Below are 25,538 nucleotides of genomic sequence, written 5' to 3' on the forward strand. Positions count from 1 at the left end.
CGGTCTCCTAGGCCGCTTCTTCGTTGGCAGCAGCAGTCTCCATGGCGAGTTCGGCAGCGGTCTTGAAAGCCTTGCGGGTAGCGTCCTCAGAGGCCTTCTTCTTCGCATCCTCAGCAGCCTTGTGAATATTCTCCTTGTTCGCGTCCTGGATGTACTTGGCGAGGGTGCTCTGGATCTTTGCATCCTCAGACTCCTCCAGGGCCGACTTGGCGCGAATGACAGCATCGTCGATAGAAGGGAAAAGGTTGGTGACAGAGCGGCGAGCACTAGAGCGATGACCAGCCATGCGCTGACCAAACGACGGACCAAGTGTGGAAGCACGATGGGCGTTAGACAGGTAAGGGTTTCGGTTGCTCTCAAAGTCAGATGACCCCGTAGAGGACACAGCGGGAGAAGGTGCCCAGTGAACGGTGGGCTTCAGCTTGTTGGGAGAAGCCAGGGGAGCATAGGCAGGGATGGCAGGAGGTCCCATGGTAGTAGCCTCCTCAAGGTCGAAAAGACGGCGAGCAGGAATTCTCAGAGGCTCAGGTTGAAGAATCTCAGGACTCTGTGCCTGGTAGAGAGGCGATGTCTGCAGTCTCTGATACTGCATCTGCTGGTACTCGGAACCAGTGTAGGTGGGCTTTCGGAAGGATGTTTCCTGGTAAGGAGACTGACCGCTCTGCAGCTCAATGTACGAGGGCTGATAGGCAGATGACTGGCGGTACGAAGATGATCGTCGGAAGGACTGGGTCTTGGGCTGAGACTGAGGCTCATAGGGAGACTCGTCCTTTGGTGGCCAGGCACCCATCGAGAAGTCAAGGGTCTTGGGACCAGCAAGAACATCGTTGTAGACAGAAGCGGATCGCCGATGTCCCTTGGAGCGACGTGTCTGAGAGCCAGGCTCATTGCAAGGAGTCACGAAAGCAGTCGCGAACGCCGATGCGTTTCGACGGTGAGGTCTGTTGGGTGGGACGGTGCCATAGGGTCCAGTGGAAGCAGCTAGAGCCGTGGGAGTGACCTTGGAGCGTCGTCGCTCACAACGAAGCGAAGTGCCACCAATTCTGTAGCCGTTCTGTATCATTGTTAGCAGTTGACTACCTATATCTTGGACAACGTCAGGGAGTACTTGCCAACTTGGCGATAGCCTTGTCAGGGCCATTGGGATGATCGTACTCGACAAAGGCATAGTAGGTAGGCATACCTTGTCCACGTTAGCAAGTAACTTGTCAGAGGTAGATATTATTTACCCGCGCTGCCGTCCACCGACTGCTTCAGCTGGACATTGAGAATTGTTCCGCCCGCCGAAGCCAGCTCGCGGACAAGGAAATCGCTCGTATGAGCAGGGAGGGAGCCGAGGAAGATGGAACGACTATCCCTTTCGAGATGGTCCATACAGGTGACGTCGGTGGGATCTCGCTCAGAGGGATCCTGAGCAACTTTGAAATCAAAGTTGATAATGACAAACGCCGTGTTGTCACCGACACCCTGCGAGACTGTTAGTGTTGAAGCAACGACGATGGTAATAGCTGCTCACCTTGATGACATCACGTCGGGGATCAAACTTTTCAAATCGAACACGAACTGCGGGCGAGAGACCAAGGCGCTCCTGTGTGGCAGAGTCCAGGTCCTCGACTTTGGCGATGGCTCCAAAAGGAGAGAGTAGATCTCGAACCTCCTGGTGGTACACCAGGCCCTTGTTGCGACGAACGACCAGGAAAACCACTATGTATGATGAGCAGACAGCCAAGCAGATCTAGTGGAGTGTCACTTACAGTTGGCGTTGCATCGTTCAGTGCGAACGGGTCGACCGAGGATCTCGACACCTCGGAGGTTGACGAGGGCCTTCTCAGCATCCTCAGGTTTCTGATGGAAGAGTCAGTTTCAACTATCAGAAGTGTGGCTGTCAGTGTTACTTACGGTGTACTGAGCGAAGCCAAAAGGCATCTGACGCTTATCGCGCTTGATCTTGACAAAGACAGTACCGTACTGGTTGAAGACCTTTGTAACGGCGGACATGAGGGTCAGATCATCATAGTTCTGACTGAGGCTGAGTGTCGAGTTAGTGTGTGGTTTCCAAAAGGGCGTTGTGGTGACTTACTTTGCGACGAAGACACAAGCTTCGGGAGGGTAGCAGGACTGAGCGTCCCATTCCTGACTGGATGCGTCCTGGATGGCCTCTGGGTTGATGAGGGGATGAGAGGTCTGCTCCTGGTTCGAGATCTCCTGAGTGGTGGAAGTATCAGTTCCAGCGTTGTCACGTCCGGTCATGCCATCCGAGTTGGAAGGACCCGATCTAAGAGTGTAAGCAACTGAAAACAGAGGATTTTCTGGAATACTCACCCAGAGAAGGACTGAGACTCATCATCCGCATCGCCGAAAGAACCAGGGGGAGGGAAACTGCATGTGTTAGGGGAACTAGTGCAACGAGCCATCGATCAACACCTACCTCTTGGCCACATGAAGGGCACGAGGATGGATTTCTTGGACAGTTAGCTAAATCATTCTGGAACAGAAAGAAGATTTCAAAGTGATGGAGAGGAGTGATGAGTGAGTTCCTGGCCGTCTCTGGGGCCCCAGCAGTGCAAACTACACCCCCGAAAACGGCGAAAAGGCCACAACAAACAGCAAACAGAGGCAAACAATAAATATGCACAAGCATAGCCTAAACATGAGGCAAACATGCAGACATTCTAGATGAAAGAGGCAAGTGCACATCGAGTCCGGTGGAGACCCGGTGGATGCATATCAACACAAAAGGAGTAGGGGGAGAGATAGAGAGGGAGACGGAGAGGGAGACAGCGAACACAAAGAGAAGCAGTCCACTTACGGTCATCGGAGCTGTCGCTTCCAGAGTCTGCAGTGCGCTGGATGTCGAGAGCGGAAAATGCGTTTCGAAGCTGGTTTTCTCCCCGTCTGGCAGCACCCAGAGGGCGACGCCACCCAGACGAAGACATGGTTGCGGCACCGAGAGAGAACTTTGCTGCGAGCGGCGACGTTAGAGGCGAGAGCAGAAGAGGTAGAGGCGGGAGCTGAAGAGGCAAAGACGACAGCGACGGCCGAGGAGAGGAGAGGAAGCTTGGGAGAGGAGGCGGAGAAGATGGAGGCGGGGGAAGAGAGGAGAGGAAGAGAAGAGGAAGAGGGATCGAGAGAGAGGAGAGAGGGGATTTACCTGGATGGCCTGCTTCTCTGGTGACCGGGGACCTTGAGAGTGAGGTCGGGCGCGTTCGAAGGTGCTTCTGAAGAGACGAGAGAGGGTATCGAGGCGAGCGAGGCGTCGCAGACGTGCTACTCGCATAGAGAAGTGATGCTAGGGTGAGCAGAAATGTGAAGCTATTGCTTCGAAGGTGGGAGAAGAGGTGATCGGTTGAGCAGCGAACGGCAGAAACCTGAAGGCTCGCGTGGAAAGCTGACGAGCACAAAGGCGAGAAGCCTCTCGAGAAGAAGTTTGAAAAAAAAAAAAAAAACACGAGAAGCTTACTTGTCAGGTGCTTGACGATGCGATGCTCTAAGAGAAGATGCGTTGCGGGTAAAGGTTTGCGGAGGTGTGGTGTGAGCGTGGTGAAGGGTGAAGGAGGAAAACAAAGAGAGGCGAGGGGGAGCGTGGGAGGGAGATGGAGATGCAGCTCACGGCCACCGCCAGAAAAAAAAGGAGCGGGAGCACCAGCGTCAACCATGGTAAGGCATCCACAACAGCTTCACACGCGCAGAATGTTCTAGGGCTAGACCAGATGCACCGTAATAGTTTTGGACATGAATTAGGGCTTCCATTGATTCTACTCTAGTCCATTGTCTCCTCCTCTGGGCAAACAAGCCTCCAATATCAGTGGTGTTGTGAATTTTAGAGACGCATATAGGTACTGTAAATTCTTGCATACGCTTCGACATCCACTAACCCACGTAAATGGCCTCCCCTGGAAAACGTCCCAGGAGTATCGTTGGCCAGGGCATTGCACATGGTCGAGGTGCGTCCAAACAGCCTAGGGAACAATAGACTAGGCGGACGTAAAAGGGAATGGGGCCATGGGCAGCTGGCAAACACTCGGTGACGATTGTTGCGTTTTTGATATTTCCGTTCGACGCATCCCCTACGAAGCGGTATTCATGTCACGGCCATGCAGTGTTGGGGCTCTTTGTGATGTATGATAGCCGCCAGCGTGCAGGAATTATTTCTTGGTGGGCAGTGTCATGACCCCATCGCCACCAACGGGACCTCGAGAAGCTGTGCAGTCGGTGCGTATGGTTTTGATTCTTTCTACCATCTTCTGCGTGCATTCAGAGCCCTTCCATTCTATTAGTCAACACCCAGAATCGATATCTACGCTGCTTCTTTCAAGATTGAAAAAGGAGGTCGTGATCTTGGCCCCGTTCTGCATGGTGGTGATGCGAGACCAAGTCGTCTGGCCTCGGAGACGTCCGTATCCTCCTCTCTTTCTACAAACACCACGCTGACCGATCACAGAAAATACTCTTCCCACTCGATGCCGACAATTTACGAAGGATTCTATCGTGCCTACGTCGATCTGCCCCCTTGTCCACTACCTCCCGCCGCAGCAGCTACTCGAACGCTGAAGAAGGAAGACGAACCTGCCCTCAGTCGCTTCGATTAGAATTTGGCAGTCGTGTACAGCAGCATTGGTACAATAGAAGACCTCGGCGTGTTCGTTCATGACCCGAAGGTTGGTTACCTATCCTCACTCGTACCTCGATCGAACGGCCAGACCTGAGGACCCTGTCGCACCAGCAGACTCCTCTTGACCCGAGCTCGACAGAGAAAGGTCTGAAGAACGTTTCCAGGGAAGAATACAAGCGAGTGTTACTTCGGGCCTCTTTATCAAGGCTCCTCAAGCACCTAGACGAAGAACACAAGAGATCTTAGCGGTGGACTGAACGAGGAACAAGGAGAGAGAAGTAAGCTTGGCCTTGTAGCGCTAGTCCTGCTTATGCTGGGTTAACTGGATCTCCTACTACTCACAGTGTAGACCACCAGGTATGGAAAAGGGGCGCTGTGTAACAATGGTTCTTGGAACCAACAGCATTCAGAATCAACCCCAGTTCGCTTTGAACTTCTCTCGCAGACATCACGGATACGTATGACTACCCTTACAGCTTTCTTACGACGATAGACTTCGCAAACGATAGACCAAGAACTTTCGCTTTGCGACCGAGACTACTACAGCCATCGTCGACGAGAAGCCCAAGGCCGGAGCACTCGGTGTGGCTTGAGCAGAAAATGAATACTACCCGGGAAGCGAGAGGAACTATCTAGAGAGATTCTCTCACTCGTCCTTGGCTCTCTTCTTATTCCTGATCAAGATCACTGGGTGGTTCATGGAAAGAAAGGTTGAGTTCTGTTCTGTTCTGTTAGAATGGCTGAAAGGGCTAGAAACTCTTCTAGATGAGCCGTATATCTTTGTGGACTAACATATTCCCCAGGCTTCGAATCCTTCTTCATATACCTACGTCCATACCTACGATTATCCCTTCGAGTACTCCTTTGACCACCCCCCAACTACACCTCCAAGCATAGTTCCGACTACGAACCTCGCAGACCAGATTTCTCTTCTTTGAATCAGAGTCCGACATGGTCGTCGTCGAAGGAATCCTAAGGCTAGAGCTGCCACCAAGGCTTGAAGGCCAAGCCAAAACTCATACCGAGGCCGGGAGAAGAACCATTGAGAGACATCCCCACGTCGTTGTGAACGAACTGCCTGCATAGAACATTCACGATGGAAAGACGAACATTACCGATCGAATTCCAACACATGCGTGACAGCTTTGAGGTTGTGGAGGACATTTGGCGTACCAGGCTAGGACTTGGTGGTCTGTCACGTCCAGCTCCTTGTCTTCTCTGACAATGTTGCTTGTCGATTATAGGGTCCATTAGACAACGGAAGCGTCAAGCATCTATCCCTGATTGTGCTGAGAGACGCCGCAAATTGGTAGATATGGGCATGGACATATTGCAGACCAGGAGGCAATTCGACTGTCAGACTGTCCGGTGACTGAAAACGGGCAACGCCACAACATCCAGTTACAAGAGAATAAATATCTACTCTCAAAGGGGGGAAATCTCATGGTCTTTTTACAGTACATCAATATCAATGCCGGCAGACTGGTAGTCTACTGGGCTCTGGGGTTGTACACTTGAATTCTACCACTGTGCTCAACACTCCAACTGTACAAAGACTATACCACAGGACCACTCTCATACTTGAGAATTGGAAACATTCAGTCCAGTTCGTCTAGGAGTGGCTTTGGAATATTCTCGCAATCCGATACGTCGTCAGAAGGTTTCTACCAGCGAAGGTTTAAAGGGGGGACTGTTGATGGACCTTTAGCACAGCACAACATCGGCAAGAGGTGAAGAAGACTTTGGTTGAGAACTCGACTGGATCAGAGTTTCGAGTTGAGGCTTCGAAGCATTCCCTCCTTCCAACAGTACTTTTATTTGCTTTAGGATATATTTCCCTAAACTTGGTGTATTACCATCATAGCCTGTAAGAGGAGTTTAACAAGTTTCATTATTTAAGTTAAAAAATAGCCAGGTCGTCTTCTTAAGCCTCGGTCCGACATCGACTCGCATCCATCCACTGCATATCCAGTAGGTGTTCCTTCTCATTCCAAGTCTCGCGCAGATGTCGAGGGAAGGTACACCCACCCCTCGTGGATCCAGAGGAAGATCGAGTTATTGCATGTACAGGCATGGATAAAACAGGGATCGGCGAAAAGGGTCCACAGAGACTCAACTTTGCTTCCTACACTACACCCCCTCACCTCTCGGATCCATCTTTGTGCCGTGGTTGACACACAGCCAGGAGTTCGTTTGCCGACCTCCCGGGGTTAAACCTCCCAGTCGATCCATCCCGGTATGTACCGAGACGCCCCAGAAACCCATCGTGTAAACGCTAACCTTTGAAGCGGTATCTAGAACAACGCTGTACCACGACCGAGGCGCCCATCGACAACGACCAATACGGATAATGCCCTGGGCAATGTCTGGGGTCCATATGCGTCAGACTGTCCGATATCTCTCATTGTATTTCTCTTGGACCTCGTCACAGCGGGCCTATTCCTTACCATTAGACTCTCCCTCGACAACGTCACCTACTCCAAGATCGCCTGTATCCTTCTTCTTGTGAGCGCATGTGGGGCCATCAAAAAACACAAGTACACGGCCACACGGATCAACGCTCAGCGTCGCAACGAGCCATACCCTGGGGAGTTAGAGCTCTTAGCTTCTGTCATCTCTTCCGTCATCTCTTCCTTCAATGACCTTATACGAAGGAGTCATGAGACAGCAGTCGAGACTCGCATCACGTGCTATGTCCATTTAACTCTGTTGCCTGTGATGGATTAGGTGTTGGCGAACTCCCGAGGTCCGCCGGGGGTCGAGTTTGAGACGGCCACGGCGTCGAAATACCAGATGCGGGAGGCTGGTGCCTGGGGGTATGTGTTAGAAAGCGAGGTATTCTCAGATGGCCTCACCTTGGTGTGGGTGCCGTCGAATAGATGTTTGAGGCCGAAATAACCCAATGCACGAGTACGCCTAACCTTACTGTTTGTTGAGATCAGGCTGCAGCGTGAACGAATTTTTCAAGGCCAGGTCGAACCCATTCTGTTTGTCTCCGTTATGCGTAGCCCCTTTTCCCACTTGCCGCCACAAAGAATTTCACCCAACGCCAATATGAAACCAAATTTTGTCTCACCAAAAAAGCTGCGCATTCAGATTTTCTATATTTCCCAAGAGTCGTCACGTATCAACTTGAATGCAAGCCCTGGCAGTTGAGGCGGTGGCTCTTGTAACGACTGCAGCGCGGGAGACTTGCCGTTCAACTTTATCTGAACCTACAGCTGCGACTCGCATGAACCCAGTCCTGGTTTGCACCTTGTCATGACAAGAACCTTTCACACGATTTTGGCAAAGTACGTAAAGTCCCAAAGAAAGTACCGTCGTCAGAAAGGCCGAGGGAGGGCTAACAAGTGAAGTAACTTTGATTGAGAACTCAACTGGACCAGAGTTTCGAGCCGAGGCTTCAAAGCATTCTTTTCTTTTAATGTTATTTTTATATGACTTTAGGATTTAATTCCCTAAACTTAGTCATATTCATATCATAACATCCGAGAGGAGAGGTAGGTCCTCATTCCAAGTCTCACGCAGCTGTGGTTGATATGCAGATTTACAGTCAGGAGTTTACTCACCTCCCTCCCAGGAATAAAGTTTCCAGTCGACCCAGCACCACGGATGTACACAAACTTATCGTACAAATGCTAACCTTTGAAGCGGTGTCTAGAATAACGCCGCACCACCGAGGCGCCCGTTGACCACGCCCCATCCAGACAATTTCCTGGGCAACATCTGGGGTCTGTATGCATCAGACTGTCCGATATCTCTCATTGTATAAGCGCATATGGTGCTATCACCAAACACTGGTATAATACCACAGGGATCAGCGCTGAACGACTGTACTGTCAACTGGCGACTCCTTACTCGTGTCAGGAGCCTTGATATGTCTCCTTTTCCTGAAGCTTAGGTTAGTCTAGTATGGCTCTGAGGACAGAGCGGTAATACTTACCTATATACAGACTAAGACTCGTACCTTGGTCGGAAATGGAGGTGAAAATATCCTAGATAGTGAATCAAAGGAATCATGAAACTTTAGTTTGGTCCAAATTTCCCCAGACAAGAGATGCTCGAAACATCTAGTTGAGGAGAAGCGGGGGGCTAATCTAGCTTTCGACCTTCCAAGAAACCATGCCAAAGAGTTTGGGGAGAGTTGTTGAGAATGCACGTTGAAACTGTTTTCCCATGGAGGCAGACACGGATGCTGTCTTGTACAAGTACGCCTCTACCTCTTGTAGTTATTCTTCTTCTCATTCTCAACTTCATATTCTCTTCTCGACTGCTTGCCATATTCAGCTGTTCTCAGACTCATCTTGCATCTCGCATCTTGCATAGCGCATACTTTTCATCTCGCAAAGCATTCAACAGATCCGTGCCAGCCTCAGCATAACAAACATCTCTGGTATGGCTTCCTTTGGCAAGCATAGTAGCAGATACTGATATCATATCTAGTGAAGACCCAGTGTCCGGAACTTAACCAGAGCCCATCATCTACGTGATACCGACATCATGACTCCTACGAACTCGAACCTCACAAACAACACCCCTCAGTCAGAGGGAGCTACTCAACTCTCGCAACAACAAGTTGCCAGCCCTGTCCAAAAGGTCGTTGGACAGGTTCCTCAACAACCACTACAACCCCCTGGCTTGAGCCACGGACAAGATCAGTCCCTCATACCACCACCTAATGAGCCTCCTCACCCCCAGTCGTTGATCCCTGAGGTGCTCATATCGAGGGATACAATCGAGTACGTTGGCTTCACACCCCAGGCGGCAGCCAAGATGTGGAACGCTTGGGTAGGATGGCCTAGAGGATTGGTCCGGCGCGAGACAGACCCTAACGACGGAAGGCCATATATTACCTTTTTGCAATTCATGATTAGACGCATCGTGTATGCCGAGGACGCTGTCTACTCAGAATCGCATAAATGGGAAAGTTGCATGGAAATATATGGCTTTTCCAAAAGCATGCAGGAGTCTGTCAGGCAATTCGCCGGACATCCTCAACTTGCCCGTGTTAATTGCTCGTACTGGTCAAAGATGATCGTCCTTTTGCACTACGAGGTGCTTCAGGGATTGCAGTGGACTTGTCCGCTGCATATGATCCGACCTGACCGCACGCGGAAGCGCGCTCTCCCTCTCAGATTCAGGAGGTGAGAGGGTGTCCCTGGGTATAGGAGAGGTCGAGCTTGGTGATTGCGGGTTCACTGGTACAAAGATAAAAGTCAGGAACTCGTCTTGGGAGAGTCATCTGGCTCAGTTATCCCATCAAGGGCCGGGCTTCAACTATACAACATCTCGGCGAATTGCCAAACGTTCGCCGATTGGCAACATAACAACTTTGAACACGATATGGCCTTGGCACAAAGGTTTATCGCTACCAACCTGGAAGTTTACCCGTTCAAAACCGTCCTGGGAGTCGGGAACCAATTTAGGCGCAAGGCCAACCAAGAGCGCGACAACGTGGACGGCAATCGCCTTGAGCAAGCACAGCAACTAGTCTCTGCGTATATCTAGGGCATAGACATCGCAATAAAATTATTAATTCTGTCCAGTTCTAGGAATTGTATACGGCTCTTCATACATGGTGGCCTGCTTCTTGCGGTTCCTCTGACGGTGCTGCCCAGTCAGTGTCCTATCCCGGTGTTACGACACGAGCCTCCTTGTACAAGTTACCTAGCTCTTGTGATTGTGTCACTGTCTTGCCGCTTGGGAATAAAAAACGTTTGTTGACAGCTTCCACAGCGTCACCCACTGTGAAACCCATTCCCTGGAGATCGGTGATCCGGCCGGTGTCGACGGAGCTGACTGGATGGCCTCGGTTCCCAAAGATCTGATTTGCTGCGGTCTGGTGAAGATCTGTATGCAATCGGTTGTAATAAGAATAGGAACGGGTCGAGGTCAATGGGTCGGGGGCCTCAACTTGGCTGTTCTGCTGTTCTCGTCGTAGTTGGGTATCACAATTTTGAGGTTCCGCCTGCGGTAGACTCCTCTCCTCCTTCAAAGATTCGTTTGCACATCCAGTCGGATCATTTGGTATCGCGTGTTCGAGTCGGGAGCGGGATGTGGCGCTGTGACTGCTGCTATACCGTCCACGCCATCGTCAGCTTCTGCACCAGGCTTCAAGAGTTGCACTCACAGTGTCGATCTTGTGGTATGTCGTCTTTCCAACGGATCGTGTTCGGAGACCAATGAGCTGAGAACATGCCTCTTGTGCTGCAGTGAGAGGGGTGAGCGTGTGGAAGACGAGGAGGAGAGGGGACTGAGTGCCTCGCCACATTGTGAACTCGTAACTACTCCGTAGCTACTCTGTTACTGCCGGAGTTGTCGGCAAATTGGAATGCAGAGTTTGGAATCTAATACGTTTCCTCTTCTATCTACCTCCCCTATAATCATCGGGCATTATACTGGGCTTGGCTGTTCTATTGTTGCTGATTGCATTGGTCACCTGTCTATACCTCCAAGATTCAGCGTTTGCGTCGCACAGACTGCAAGTGCGTGTATACTAGACCGACCTTGCATACAAACGATGCCGCTTGCCTTCACAATCCGGCACCATCTCTCTGAGCTCATGTTGCGTCTGGCTTGTAGGGCTGGTAGGTACCCGACCTACGTGGCCCAGTGCCTGTTTGTGATCTCGAGATGGATCCAATTCGCGCAGATCGGGCCAACTGCTGTCATGGATGTAGACCGCCTCCACTGCAGCGTTCTCTCAAGGTAACAGCTGAGACTGAGAGGTGCTGGGCGAAGCTAATCACAGATCGCCAAGCCTGTCGTTGGAAACACCATCTTGTCTCTTGTCTCATCTGTAGTGGTAAATGCTCTTGGCAACGCGATACACGTGCTTGTCAAGACCGCAAACGACGCCTTGCCTCCGGACTTGGAACCCACGATGATCATCGTCGTCACCTCACGTCAATGCCCTTTTGAACGAGACCATTCAAGTCGTTTAACCCCTCGATCTGTTTTGAACGGGACCATGCCATCAATTACTTGTGATACTGAGACAACGGCAATAAACCGGGTTGAGAAGACCAAGTCGATACAAACGTTGGTATGGATTGCTCCTTCTTGTTCCATCACCCCGTAGTCTTAGCCATCCACAGTGAAATCTACAGATGCAGCTCTTCATCCATGTCCAGACGGCATTGCGTATTGCATAGATGCAGTAGCAAACATTCAAAGCATGAAGGGTCTCTTGGTCCCCTGACTCACTGGACGGCAATCCGCGGAGCATCAGGTAGAGCCCGCAAACGAGGCACTGGCCTTCATCTCAGACATAATCCATCAGACTATCAACGCAAGCCACTTGAAGCATAGGCATAAGCGCACATTCTCGCGAGATCCTGTTGGATCACTCTGGATTGAGGACAGCTGAACCTGGCCCCCTCCGTAGTCCTGATTGGTCTCTCAAGGCAGTTCCAAGAAGAGGCGGCATTCAACTGTGCGAGATGTCACTTATTTCAGCCATCGTTTGTGCAACCCATTCTCTTGCCCACGCCATTTCGCGGGGCTCACTGCTGAGCCAACAGCCTCAGGCCCTGCTCCCGGATGTGCTGTCATGCAAGCATAACCATTCTAACATAGGATCCTTCCTGACCAGCTTGTGTTCAGCAATGAGCAGGCTCCCGAGATATCGCACCGACAGCAGATACTCATCAACTGCGTCTTGACCAACCAGTCAACGGGCGTTTCAGCACGGGACGCTGTACGACGTTGCTTTGTCGCACGTACCGCACGCAGGCCGACAGCCCCGTTTCCCTGGAAGTGGTAGCCCGACGTTGAGAGGCTGATGGTGGGTGACACAACACAGAGCGATCCCTCCCTTGGTCCCTCCCTGTTCGTCAGCCAAACCTCTTCCCAGCCGACGTCTCATGGGCTGCAGAGAACCGAAATTGGAAGAACGCGCAGTAGTAGCAGGCATGAGGGAGCAAACATTCGAATCCATGTTTGCCTGCCTGCATGTATCCTCGATAAGGGCTCATTCGTGCCGCAGCAGCAGCCCGGCGTGAAAAGGGCCAAGGTCATGACGCAAGGAGGGAGAGAACACCGTCAGCCCGCACCTCGGGGACCAGCATATGATCCGACCATCGAGCTCTGTCCCACTTCACCAGGACATTGTGCGAGGTGACAAACGGGTAGACGTGCCCACAGTCAAAGTTGAGCTGATTCAAGACGGCCGGCCCTTGGCTGCCACTGGCAGCGCACGCAGCACAAGTGAGGCGGGAGAGAGGGAGAGCAAGATTGTCAAGGTGGAGAGATTCGCCCGTGCATGAGCATGGGTGGTAAAACTGGGCGAGACATGCCTTGCATGTACTGTAGGTATGGGATGCGTGATGGGTCAGACGTCGTCTACATACAGACGTGCTGTGCTGTGCTGTATGTACATTCGCACATTTTGTTTGTCGTCGATAGGATCTGGTCCCCAGGTTTGTCCAGGTTCGGTATCTTCGGTAAGCTAAGAAAGGGTCAAGCTGCAGAAAAGGCAGATGGGATCGACGGGCAGCTGGCGCGCAAGGATGGTTGCTCGAGATCAGGCTGGCTCTCTCAGAGATTGGGGACCAGCTAGTTACAGTAGCAGTTAGTTTAGCATGGAGTCCCCGATGCCGGCTTGGACGGGGCTTAGTTGGTCTTGGCCGGGGGGCAAATTGCGAGGACGAAGAAAAAAAAAGCTTTATCTGATGGCCCTGGATGATATTCGACAACGTTTCGGAAGATGAGTGGTGGCTCTAAATGGGTTGTTGCAGACGGTGTCACCCAACACATCCGACTTTTCTAGTTTGAACAGGCCCTTCAACAAGACGAAACTCGCAACACCAGGCCAGACACTGTCACGACGATTGCGCGGGACGAGGAACAGAGTCAACCGTGAAAGGACCTGCATGCTCTTTGTGGTGCGTGGGGCATGGAAATGATGGACAAGGGAGTCTGGCTCGCTCCACGGCGCATGACGGTGATACAAATGACAAATGTGCGGTCAAGAGGGGGGCTTGGGGGGGAGATCCCGGGTCCCACGCATGTTGGAGCTAAACACTGCCTAGAAGTTTCTGGCGCTTATCCCGCGGTACTTGTCCTTCCATCCATTCTATCCATCAGTGGGGGAAGAGATGCTCTGCTGCGGCCGCGTGCGACCGGCATCCACTTCTGCCAGCGGTGGTGTACCTGTGTGCTGGATACTGGGACGTCCTTGATCTGGGAATGTTTGATGTCGACAGGCTGGTTTTGTGGATATCGAGTGAAATGCCATGATGGCCAGGGAATGGGAAAATAATTGCTCAAAAATTATTGCCAGGGACTTGAAAATCATCTCCGTGTTGACACATTTTTATTCTATTTTTTACTTGTGTATTTGCTTCTTCGAGACGCATCTCTTGCTTGGGCAAAAGTGAAGTTTTCAGGTTACTCACACCCTTCTTACAGGGCTCTCTCTCTTGCCCAAACTGCCGAAGACTCTTCTACTCCGGGTGTCACAAACCTCCGAGCCCTGACGTTATTGGGTCACTTGATTCAGCTCATCTACAGAACCAGGGTTCGCTCATCTTAGCTGCTCTCGTAGTCTCTGTCTGCTCCCGTCTGGTGTTGACGGGCAGCCCGCAGATGTAGGTACGTACCCGGACTCTTCGGTCGACCTGTGACGATGGAAAGGATCCACGCCGCCCGCTGTGGGGAGGGATGGACCCCCTGGAACATGCCAAAACACGCTGCCGGCAAAGCTGCCCCACTGCCCAGCCCTGGAGACTGAGAGGGCCCTGGAGCTGGGCTGCCCGGGCTAGGGACCCGGCTACCACGCAAGGCAAGGTACCGGGGTACCTGTTTTCCTCTCCGTGCCTCACTGACACAGAGCAGGGGAGTAGAGGGGCGACCTGACCTGGGCCGCGCTTTCCATCGTTAAATCGAAACCCGCGACGACCGAGAAGGTGCGTGCGAGCATGCAACTTCCTCACTCAGGAAATGCGACAGAACAAGGCTGCTTCTGCTTGCGCTTGCAGTGCCCGTGCCTGTGCACGCCCCCCTAAATACCTTCCGAGGTACGTAGGAACTTACCTACGAGCTCAAGCTCAGCCTCACTCACGATCCGATCCCTCTTGTCTCATCCATGTGTGTATCCTCTGCTTGTGTCACTGTCGGATTTGTCTGTGTCTGTGTTGCTCTCTGCCCATTGCGCGACGCATGTGCTGGCTGCACCTCACTCGCCCGAGTCCTTCTTCAATCCTACAACACTGGCCGCCTTCCCATCGTCTTTAGCTGTCAGCCACTGAGCCAGCTTCACTCGCCCTCTGCTCGTCCGACCGCCGCCTCGTCTGCCAGGCCCTCTCACCCCAACTTTTCTCCCGAGGCTCTCGAATGGACCGCCAGCTACCAAACTCGCCTACGCCCGATGGACCGACGGACCGGACGCCTTGTCGAGGTCCAGACGCCGTCGGGTGGACTGACAAGGAACTCGACATGCACAATGAGCGTTGCGCGTAGGTCCATATTGACGACTGCCATCGGCCCGCGGCTGACAATAATCTCAGCAACCTCGACCTTGAAAGCCAAGACAAGGTCACTCGTTGGATGAGGGACCGAATCGGGTATGGGCGCTTCCTCGATTATTCTATTCCCTCTCTGATGGTTCCATAGTATCCTTTACTGCGACCTGCTGCCAAACATCCCCAGTGCCATCTATCCAAGTGACAAGCCCGGCAGCTACATGCATCTCTACCCCCACACCAAGCCCGAAAGCGAGACCCTGCCCAGTCCAACCACTCCTAGCAGAGCCTCATTCCGAGCTGGAATTAGACGGCCCCTATCACCTGAGGAGCGATATCTCAACACCCTCGACCGCGAGAGGAGTTTTCACGGCTTACTAACCAGGAATGGAGGACGACCCTGGTATCCCATTGAGCGCATCGAAGAGGTCTCGAGGAAACCGACAAAGCACGCCGAGGTTCTGAAGTACTGGCAAGGGGAGTCGGAAGAGCCGAAACCGGATGATTGGGTAGTGTACGAGCGGCAATGGGAAAGATGGGATCAGTTTCGTCGTCACCAGCTCAGCGTGAGGAGTCAACCGGAAACCTTCAGTGAGCATTCTTCAAGGTGTCAGAAACGCTTGGCCAAGCACTCGTTCGCTGGGTCTCTTCATCTCGAAAAGAATCCATACGATCAAACCGAGTTATCTCAGTGGATCGAGTACCTGTGTTTTGAGTATTTCGAGTACGAAAAGTTCCTCCGGCACAAGCAGTCACATCAACAGTACAAGGAGGCTTGGAAGAATCTCGTCAGCACCAAGGTATTGAAACCAGACGAGACCGAGGACGACATCGAAGCCAACGAGTTTGCGGCCGCTTGTGAGAAGGAGAGGACGTCACTGAGACAAGCGGTGGAGATTGCAAGATCAAATATCTTGCTGGCAGACCGGGACATGCTGGACCCAAGTGTGAAAGGGCCTACGGCACAACGGAAATTGTTCGAAGCCCAAGCGGAACTGGACTCGGCGATCAAGGAATTCGACGACTTTCAGATTCGGAAAAACATGATTGAGGAGTACAAGAAGGCGACGGCAACCTATCGAGAAGCCAGGAGCGGAGCAAAGCGCCACGAGATACTACTGAGATGGATACGTGATCAAATACCTTTGATCGAGAAGGAACTGGGGTTGCCAACATCGACTGAGGATGGGCTGGACCTTGAAGGAGGCGACACCTGGAACGAGGATGGGGATGCAGATCACCCATCTCTGCTGCCGAAACAACTGAGCGCACCTCAAAGAGACGGAAAAAAGCGGACACGCCTTGAAGACGATCAGGGAGAGAGTTCGGAGGAGGACGGCGGCAGCCCTCCCAAACGGTCGAAGCAAGACGAGGATTGAGGAGGACTCGAGTGAGGACACTTCGTGGGGCGGAAGGTGGTGTGGTTACACGATGTGTTTCACCACTTTGTCAGTCGTTACCCGGAGGCTTCATTACCGGCGATTCAAGGGGTAATCTTGATGGTCTGGATTTCTCTCACATGTCGAATTTCTTACAACAATGGAAGTGACGATTGCGTCTCAAGGGTTGGATCGGTGGGTAGTCTGGATAAAATGGAGGAGTATGCAAGTTAACCAACGAAAATATGATACCTTAGTGCTAGCTTTGAAATGAAATTGGGTGTAATGTCACGTCCCTCGTCATGACTCTTGTTTTCAGAGATAAGCCACTCTGTACGACTTATCAATGCCGTCTGTTGAGCTGTTTACCTTTTCTGGTTTGGCAGATCTTCAACTCTTCAACCCTAACCCACGAGCCACGGGGTGCTCGCGCCACAGTTGGAAATTGGGGGAGGCTCTAGCCACATTCATGACCCTTGTGTGCCCACTTGGCAGGCGCCGAATGCACAAACCATGGCAGCTTTCCCCGCAACCCCTGTTCGGACTCGGTGCAAGGCGAGAGGGAGGAGAGAGGTTCCTCCTTTGACGCCATCACCATCATCTTTTTTCTGAACTTCCCCCCTTTGCTTTGCAACCACCGCGTTTTTGTCCAATTTTTACTCCACCAACGCATTTACTCTAGAAATTCTGGATATCACGAATTGCCTACCGAGAAAACATCTTGCTTCAGATGGCCTGACCGAGCGAGTGATGGCCAACCCCTCCCCCCTCCGTCGGGGCTCCTCGACAGGCCATCTCCCGCTCCCTCCACAACCTCTCGCGACGACCTCCTCGACCCCGACCCCGAATACAGCAGCGGCGACAACCAACAGCAGCTCTGAACCCCCCGTGCATCCCTCCCTCCTCCAGCCTCGCGTCGCCGTCGTCCTCAACGTGCCCCCGCCCTGGCATCCGTGGCTCTTCACCCTCCGCCTCGTCTCCATCCTTCCCGCGCTCTGGTGGGGTCTCCCCTCGGCGCTTCAGCTCCTGCTGAGACTGCTGCCAGGGCCGGAGCTCGTCGTCGTCGTTCCCTCGGCGGCGGCTGGGACAAAGGGGTTGAGCGTCGAGGCGGATGCGAGGTATGCCCTGACTGAAACTGGGCTCGCTACAATATGGGTGCGTTTCCACGGAGAAAGCTGGCTCTATTGGAGTATAAAGCTGTGATATGAAACTGCAAGAAGGAATTGTGCTGATGTCGTGGGATTTTCAGTGTTTTGCTTCAGGATATTTGTCTTTTTTCTTTACCGACTGCCTGATGTCGCGATGGTACGTTGTCCACCAAACACCCCTGCTCTGCAGAGAAACCATGATACTGACAAGCTATATACAGGCTCATCAACTATACTCCTCAGGCGACAATGGTCCGCCTCCTAACTATTAATGCCTGCAACGCCTACATCACGGCCGGCGTGCTCTCCCTCGCGGGCGGCTTCCAAGACCCCCGTCTCCTCCTCCCAGGCTGGATCGGCATAGCAACTGTACGTTCCCCCTCACCTCGGCTTCACACCGCAACATTCATGTGCACCCTTCTTTGCCTTCACCCACTAATACACAAAACCACATAGACCCTAACCGTAATGTATCACATCACGCACCAGAAAATCAACATCCGCAAGGAGACTTCGACGTCCATCAACGTCTTCTCCATCGCCAGCTTCCTCAGCATGGTGACTTTGCTCGTGCACATGCACCTCTACACGCCCCAGTATCCCCAGATACCCCTCATCGCCTCTGGCCGCCGCGCCTGGGACGAGGCGTCACGCGTCGTCGCGCAGGTTAGGGGCAGCATCGAGCAGCATGACGGCCTCTAGCGCATCTCGTCATCCTCGTCATCTGCGCGGAACTGTGTGCCGGCATGCCGGTGTGCATCCTCCCCCTCACATTGAGCCAGGTTCTTGCTGGACCTGTGAATGGCCATCCGTACCTGGCCGCTGTCTGTTTTGGATTATTTGTATACGTTCTTGTATTCTCGTTCCGGAGTTTTATATCCCGCCCATGCTGGGGCTGTGCTTGTTGTTTTGTTTCAACCTTGTCTTTCAGCGAGTCTTTGTCTTTCAGACTCTTGTTGTATTGTATTGTGTGTATAGGCAGTTAGTTTTGGAGTCGGTGCCTTGGAGTTTATCTTGAAACTGGATATGAAGGGCCTGGCGTCAAGTCTATTTACATCACTTTCAGTTGAACCGCGCCTAAAATCACGTCTGCACTCAACTCATTCGGAATTGGCCTTGTATTTATTTGCCTGAGACTACTGCGGGGCTTGCCCAGGTAGGATATACTTGACTAACGAGCGACCGACAAGCCTTGTCTGTTCGTCTAAAGACACAACACGACAGGTGCTTTGCCCGTAGCCTCGTCCTCTCTGCACGTGAGCTGGGCAGACGCTGTAGGTAAACCACCACCCACCCGCTCCAGAACGTGTGCAGCAGAAAAAATACTCTTCCAAAAAGCCACCAGGAGTCAAACTCGCCCTGAGTGGGTGCCCGTCGTCCTAGAGTAATCGGATCCGAGCCTCGGGGTGTCTCCAATGCAAGGGGACACGTCCGGATAAGGCACAAGCCGGAGGCCATGCATCCCTGTCCCTCTACGTCAAGACGCCCGGGTACGGCGACTGACAGGACGACGGGGCATGCATAGCTTTAGAAGCCGTGGACCTTGATGGTCTTGGCATCTAGCTCGAGGCCTTCCTTCTTGTCGATGAGGAATTCCTGAACATCTTTGCGCTGATCCCCCTGGAGCTGGATCACCTCTCCCATCTCGGAGTCGTTGACGATGGTGCCATTGCAGGCTGTACAGGTTAGCAGCTGGATGACAGTAGGACGGAAAAGAAAACATACCAAACTTCTTCTTGATGACCTTGAGAATCTTCTTCTGGTCAAACTTCTTGGGGAGACCCTGGACAGTGGTCAGAGTCTTGCGTCCATTACGCTCTGTGATGGAGGTTAGCATTGGACGAGAAATGACGTTGCCGATGCAGCGATGCGACGATCCAGGCGACCACCAGACAATCTCACGTGAGGATGCAAGGTGATGCGACTCTCGATGCGCTGCGCCGGTGGCTGAGGTGGCTTGGAGGAGGGAATGACTTACGCTGAATGCGTATATGGATGTAATTCTGCGTCTGCTTGGTTTCTCCGGTGTCCTCGTCGGCTTCGGCGAAGGGGTCTATTGACGAGAGCAGTTAGTAAAACTTGTTTCCATTGACCATCTGTCCTGACATGTGGGTTTGGCGGGGTCGGAAGCATGTGGCTTGGCATCAACAGATGCAGGTACACGCGGGTCGGTTTTTGAGGCTGGGTTGCCTCTGGACGATCTGAGGGCTTCCGACCGATGGATGGAGGAGATGGATCGAGAGAGAAACGTACCGTAGGTCTTGAGATTTTCGATGGACATAAACTCGGAGGTACTGGGGTGACCTTGGGAAATGGGTTTTGTAAAAGGGTTGAGGGTGTTTTCAGCGACCGCCGGCTAAGATAGCGCCTCGCTGTGTAGGTTGATCGAAGAAGTGGTACGGGGGAGTTGCGTAGGTGAGCTTGCGAGAGAGGAGAGTCTTGCGACGAAGTTTGCGAGAGGACAAGAGTCTGGGGGGGAGTTGCGGGTATTTGTGTTGGTGACGTTGTAGGGGGTGAAGAAAGAGAGTTTCGAAAAGAGAAGCGGAGGGGCAAAAGATGAGTAAGTGAGGATTGGTTGGGCTCTGGCGGGCGGCGGGCGGAAGGGAGCACGGGCTGCCGGATGCCTTACTGGCGGTTGTTGTGGCCTGACATGTGAGGCGCCGAGCCTTGTCTGGATGAATTCGGTCGCCATCCACAGCCATCCATGGGAGGTTTCCACCAGGGACCAGCCCAAACAAAGAAGGCCCAGCCGCAGTCGCAGCCTGTCAGTGGTCGGATCCGGTCTCTTAGGGGGGAGTCACTCTTTACGCCTGGCCACCTACAGCCCAGGACTATCGCGCACACCGCTCTGGCCGGGCAATTCCAGTCCAGTCCAGAATGCGAGACATGCAATGCTATTTTGGCCACATCTCCCATCAGTTTGCGCCCGGCGAAGCCCGTTTTACAGAATGCGGCTATTTGACTCTACAGAATTCCATCACTTTGTCGCTTCGAGACTGTTAACTTCGTATACTGGGGGGGCAATGACAGTACTGTACACCTGGGAAATTTCGGAAAATGCACAGCCCCTGACGCACCGGCCATCGCAATCCAGCCTGCAAATCAGGTCCGGCCGGTTGCGGGAGGGCCAGCGGTGTTCCGTCTCCACGAACAAAAGAACTGAAGTGAACCCGCGGCAAGTCAACTCAACTCCACAAGAGGGTGGTTGCGCTGCGAGTCACCCAGCCCTCGCTCGTGACGCACAGGGCTGCATCCCAGGAGCTCGGTCAAAGAGCGTCTGACTTGTTGCCACGAAATAGTCCTCCAGCCGATCCCAACGGGCAAAAGGCAACATCGGGGTTGAAAGCAGTCATTTCGAGGCAGATTTGGCCTTGCAGAGCCTGATGTAGAGTCGCCACCTGATTCATCCATGCAGTCCTCAGCGACTTTTACGCAAAACACAGCCATCGCAGTGACTATCCTCGGTGTCACATCTGCTGCCCGCTGATAGTGCCTGTATTTCGTCATTCTCGACGGATACCCTGTCCGTATCCTAGCCTTCCCTTGCCAGGCCCGAAATCCTGGGACAACCCGAGGCTTCCCACTTTGCCTTCCCGGAGCCGAAGGTGAAGTGAGAACTGGGGGAGGCTTGTTCAAAGACGGAGGATTTATCGCCTCATGGCTGTTTAGCGCATGGGGAGAGCTCCGAGTTTAACTGGCCAGGCGGTGGAGCCAAGAATCGGGACTGCAAACCCAAGTAGCCACACCAAAATCTCAGTAAGGCGACCTCTTGCTACCAAAAGAAGCCCAATTTGATAGCCAAATAATTATAAATTAAGATATATAAAGGCAGGTAACGTACATGATAAGCGAGTGCACCAGACAAGCGAGTGCACCAAAAATCCCTCATCTAACATCATCACCATTTGATTAATTAATTCCTCACAACTAGAGATGTCTCAATCAAATAAAGAAGCTAGATTACTTCTTGCACTTCAGGCCCTTCAAAATAACCCAGATTTAAAACTACGACAAACTGCAAGGCTCTACCAGGTTGACTACTATGCCTTACGTCGTCGGCACAATGGCATACAATCTCAACGCGATACCATCCCGAAATCACGCAAACTATCAGATCTAGAGGAACAGATCATTATTCAGTTTATTCTTGACCTAGATTCGCGAGGATTTCCCCCCCGGCTACGTGGTGTGAAAGAAATGGCTGATCAATTGCTTGCCGACCGCGACGCGTCACCAGTTGGCGTGCGCTGGGCTTCAAACTTCGTCAAGCGACACCTAGACCTTAAGACGCGTTTTTTTCGCAAATACGACTACCAGAGAGCTAAGTGCGAAGATCCAACCATTATCCGCGATTGGTTTCGGCTTGTGGCGAATATAATCGCGAAGTACGGCATCCAATCAGATGATATCTATAATGTTGATGAGACTGGCTTTCTTATGGGCATGATTGCAAGCGGAATGGTCGTCATAGGCACAGAAAGGCGTGAAAAGCCAAAAGCAGTGCAGCCTGGAAACCGAGAATGGATTACGGTCATTCAGGCGATCAATGCGGAAGGCTGGCCGATCCCGCCGTTTATCATCGGTGCGGGCCAATATTATCTCGCCAACTGGTACCGAGAAAGCAACCTCCCGGGCGATTGGGCTATTGCGACGACCTAAAATGGCTAGACCGATAATGAGACCGGTCTCGAGTGGCTTAAGCACTTTAACCGGTGCACAACCAATCGATCAATTGGTATCTATCGTCTCTTAATCCTTAATGGCCACGAAAGTCACCACTCCATCGAATTTAAGAGATATTATGAGGAGAATAAGATCATTAGGCTTTGTATGCCACCTCATTCCTCTCATCTACTTTAGCCCCTTGACGTCGGGTGCTTTAGCGTGCTTAAGAGTGCTTATGGTTAAGAAATAGAGCGTCTAATCAGATGCTCTATAACCCACGTTTCAAAGACCGAGTTCTTTCTGGCCTTCTACGCCGCATTTTAAGCCACTATGACAGAACGAAATATCAAGGGGGCTTTCAGAGGAGCTAGGCTTGTTTCTCTTAATGCGGAAAATGTGATCTTAAAGCTTGATGTGTAGCTACGTATGCCAACGCCGGTTGAGGAGGCAGCTAAACCGTCGACCCCTTAGGCCTTAAGGACCCCAAAGACCGTGCTTGAGGCTGGATCTTAGTCTGAATACCTCGAAAGACGAATTAGAAGGCATCAGAGCAGCTCCCCAGAGTCAATTTTAGAAGCTCTATAGTCTCTTGCAAAGGGGACAAAGGCAGTTATGCATCGGGTAGCCTTATTAACCGCTGAGAACAAAGACCTTCGAGAGGCAAATGAGATACTAAGCCGGCGCCGGAGGGCAAAAAGAACCCGACTATAGAAAAGAGGGGTAATGACGGTAGAGGAAGGAAGGCAAGCAATTGATTAGATGGATGTTGATGCGCAGGTAGTGGCCGAATCGTCGAGAAGTGGTGGTCAAGGGAGGTCGGCGCGACCAGGTGTTCGGCGTTGTGGTGTCTGCGGCAAGCCCGGCCATAATGCAAGGACCTGTCAGGTAGTGATTGAGACATCAGGGGAAGAGTATAGCCAGTAGTTTTAATTGATCAAATAGTTTGTGGTGTTTTTATAGCGATTTCTATCTTTAAGGTAGAGATTTTTAGTGCACTCGCTTGTCTGGTGCACTCGCTTATCATGTACGTTATCTAATCTTCTCCTCGTATACTATAATTTAATAGCTTTTATCTGTATAAATATTTAAGAGGGAAGTGTGCTATTAAGGGGAGATTTTTGCAGTCTCGATTCTTGGTTCCACCGCTTGCTGGCCTTTCCTTGCTTGACTTTGTTGGGCCGGCAGAGAAAGGCTAGCAACGTCCGGGGTGACATTCCCGAATCGCAAATTGTCGGTACCTAGGGTACGCAAAAACGAGGCACGAGAAACAAATGTGTAGATAGGTAGACAAGCAACACAATAGAAAATAATATACAAAATTCATAGAAAACCTTCTTCGTACGCTCTTTTCAATTTCAGTCAATTTGATACTTTTATAAAAAGTTATTACCCTTGAGAGTTGTGGAGGTGCTTGCCGTTCTATTCCGTGGTCTGCCGTTTCTTCTTGACCCGCGTACTGGGTACCAACTGAATTTTCCCAAGACTCAAAAGTCTCACCACTTTTACAGTATCCCCCTTGCAAAACTCAACCAGCCCTCCGGTCTTGCCGGCACCAACCTCCGAAACGAATAAAAGATGGAGATTCGAAGGAAATTGCCCTTTGACCCGGAAGAGCTCCCCCCGGGATCGCCGCCCGCCCTCCGCGCCGATGGTGATGGTGGTGGTGGTTGGGTGCCCGTGTGCCGCCACGCTTGTACCTTTGAGACGAGATACTTTGACGATATCATGTTGAACTTGGTTAGGAATCCAAACCTCAACTCCAAATGGTTGTTTCGCGCGGATGTTCTCTACGATGATGGGGATGGCTCGCAGCCTCATAATAAAGACTCTGTCAAGGACTGCCCTTCTATCCCAGACTTTCAGGGCTTGATCTGTCAAAGAACTATTGTTCGCAGGCTCATTCCTCGGAATACACTTCGAGATGCGCCCCTGGATCAAACGTGCTCTTTCTACACTTCGCCTCTTACCCCAGAGAGCGAGGACTCTCCAGAGGATGAAGGCCTGATAAGATCTCTTACCATCTATCTACCACATGCTACCTCTGCTGCAGAAATGCCCTACTATCACCCCAAAGTCAGGGGGGTAGGCCAGCTCCACGAGTGGGATCCGGCTACAAACAAGGGCACAATCTCTATCCATTTCCTGCCTTTCGAAGAGGACCCTGCCACCGAAGAGGCCGACCAGGGGGCTAATCAAGTGAAGCTGGGGAGGGTTGCCCATCATCTCCTCCAGACCATCCACAAGCACGGTCACGCCAATGCCGTCGGCTACGTCAAGAGGGTAAACCACGACGTTGTCGTGCCTCGAGAGCGATTCCAGGACAGGTACTCCGAGCTCAAGAACAAGTACGCCAGACGCCTTACGAGGTCTTGGCTCGAGACAACAGATCCGTCCAAACATGTGTTTGAGGATCTGGGCATCGCGGCTTTCCTCATTGAGCTGTGGAGAGACATGTACAGGGACGCAGAGTTTCCCAGCTTTGTCGACATTGGATGTGGAAACGGATTGCTGGTGCACATTCTACGAGAAGAGGGTTACACGGGCTGGGGATTCGACGCGCGAGAGCGCAAGTCTTGGGCTCAATACAACGGCTCATCGTCCATGTCACCCTCGGGTAAATCCCTGCAGAGATTACTTCTACTCCCCAGCGTCGTGCCGAGGGAGGTTGCAAACGGAGAGCAGGATGAGGTTGGCCCGGATGACATCCACGATGGCATCTTTCCAAAGGGCACATTCATCATCTCCAACCACGCCGACGAACTGACGCCCTGGACACCCATCCTCGCCGCCATCTCTGAGTGCCCCTTCATCATGATCCCGTGCTGTAGCCACAACCTCACAGGCGACAGGTGGCGAGCCCCTCCGCCCCGCGACAAGACCAAGGGCAAGTCCATGTTTGCGTCGCTAGTCGACTGGGTGACTCTGATTGCCGGGGACTGCGGGTGGAAGGTCGAGACCGAGATGCTGAGGATCCCGAGCACGAGAAACACGGGGCTACTGGGACGGACGAGGACCAAGGATCTCGACGAGGTGGACATCTCCGGGGTGCTGCAGAATTACGGAGGAGTTGAGGGTTACTACAACAATGTTGTCAAGCTGCTCAAGTCGATGCCCAGAGGTCACTGATCCGGCACATGGCGAAAGGAGACGGGGATCAGTGGCGTCCTGGCACTGCAACGCCAAAGAGAAAGATGCAAGCTGAAAAAAGATTGGGGTGTCTTGTTTGTTTGGCAGCGTGGGATTCACCGGGCTCTGGCATATCACATATTGG

At 52.2% G+C, this 25,538-nt stretch overlaps 6 protein-coding genes across 6 annotated transcripts; 4 read left to right on the forward strand and 2 right to left on the reverse strand.

Annotated features, from left to right (window-relative positions):
* Positions 1 to 7: 7 nt before the first annotated feature.
* On the reverse strand, positions 8 to 2,936 carry LRP88_04769 (uncharacterized protein; the record flags this gene model as incomplete). The annotated part of the gene is made up of 10 exons (XM_083241336.1): positions 8 to 1,054; positions 1,156 to 1,183; positions 1,250 to 1,467; positions 1,517 to 1,704; positions 1,755 to 1,845; positions 1,900 to 2,029; positions 2,081 to 2,275; positions 2,323 to 2,379; positions 2,429 to 2,462; positions 2,810 to 2,936. 10 exons carry the CDS (start codon positions 2,934 to 2,936, stop codon positions 8 to 10), a joined length of 2,115 nt encoding a protein of 704 aa, XP_083102484.1.
* Positions 2,937 to 9,112: 6,176 nt separating this feature from the next.
* On the forward strand, positions 9,113 to 9,760 carry LRP88_04770 (uncharacterized protein; the record flags this gene model as incomplete). The annotated part of the gene is made up of 1 exon (XM_083241337.1): positions 9,113 to 9,760. One exon carries the CDS (start codon positions 9,113 to 9,115, stop codon positions 9,758 to 9,760), a length of 648 nt encoding a protein of 215 aa, XP_083102485.1.
* A 5,187-nt stretch (positions 9,761 to 14,947) lies between these two features.
* On the forward strand, positions 14,948 to 16,454 carry LRP88_04771 (uncharacterized protein; the record flags this gene model as incomplete). The annotated part of the gene is made up of 3 exons (XM_083241338.1): positions 14,948 to 15,069; positions 15,121 to 15,177; positions 15,227 to 16,454. 3 exons carry the CDS (start codon positions 14,948 to 14,950, stop codon positions 16,452 to 16,454), a joined length of 1,407 nt encoding a protein of 468 aa, XP_083102486.1.
* Positions 16,455 to 17,204: 750 nt separating this feature from the next.
* Positions 17,205 to 18,304, forward strand: LRP88_04772 (N-glycosylation protein-domain-containing protein; the record flags this gene model as incomplete). The annotated part of the gene is made up of 3 exons (XM_083241339.1): positions 17,205 to 17,572; positions 17,824 to 17,971; positions 18,059 to 18,304. 3 exons carry the CDS (start codon positions 17,205 to 17,207, stop codon positions 18,302 to 18,304), a joined length of 762 nt encoding a protein of 253 aa, XP_083102487.1.
* Positions 18,305 to 19,129: 825 nt separating this feature from the next.
* Positions 19,130 to 19,883, reverse strand: LRP88_04773 (translation initiation factor eIF1; the record flags this gene model as incomplete). Its single annotated transcript, XM_083241340.1, has 4 exons — positions 19,130 to 19,278; positions 19,328 to 19,420; positions 19,581 to 19,655; positions 19,856 to 19,883. The coding sequence occupies 4 exons, from the start codon at positions 19,881 to 19,883 to the stop codon at positions 19,130 to 19,132; spliced, it is 345 nt and encodes a 114-aa protein (XP_083102488.1).
* Positions 19,884 to 23,842: 3,959 nt separating this feature from the next.
* LRP88_04774 (tRNA (uracil) methyltransferase) lies at positions 23,843 to 25,393 on the forward strand (the record flags this gene model as incomplete). The annotated part of the gene is made up of 1 exon (XM_083241341.1): positions 23,843 to 25,393. The coding sequence occupies one exon, from the start codon at positions 23,843 to 23,845 to the stop codon at positions 25,391 to 25,393; it is 1,551 nt and encodes a 516-aa protein (XP_083102489.1).
* Positions 25,394 to 25,538: the final 145 nt, after the last annotated feature.

The sequence above is a fragment of the Fusarium phalaenopsidis genome, assembly GCF_050370095.1.
Source record: "Fusarium phalaenopsidis strain FUZ10S chromosome Unknown contig_32292, whole genome shotgun sequence".
Lineage (NCBI taxonomy): Eukaryota > Fungi > Ascomycota > Sordariomycetes > Hypocreales > Nectriaceae > Fusarium > Fusarium phalaenopsidis.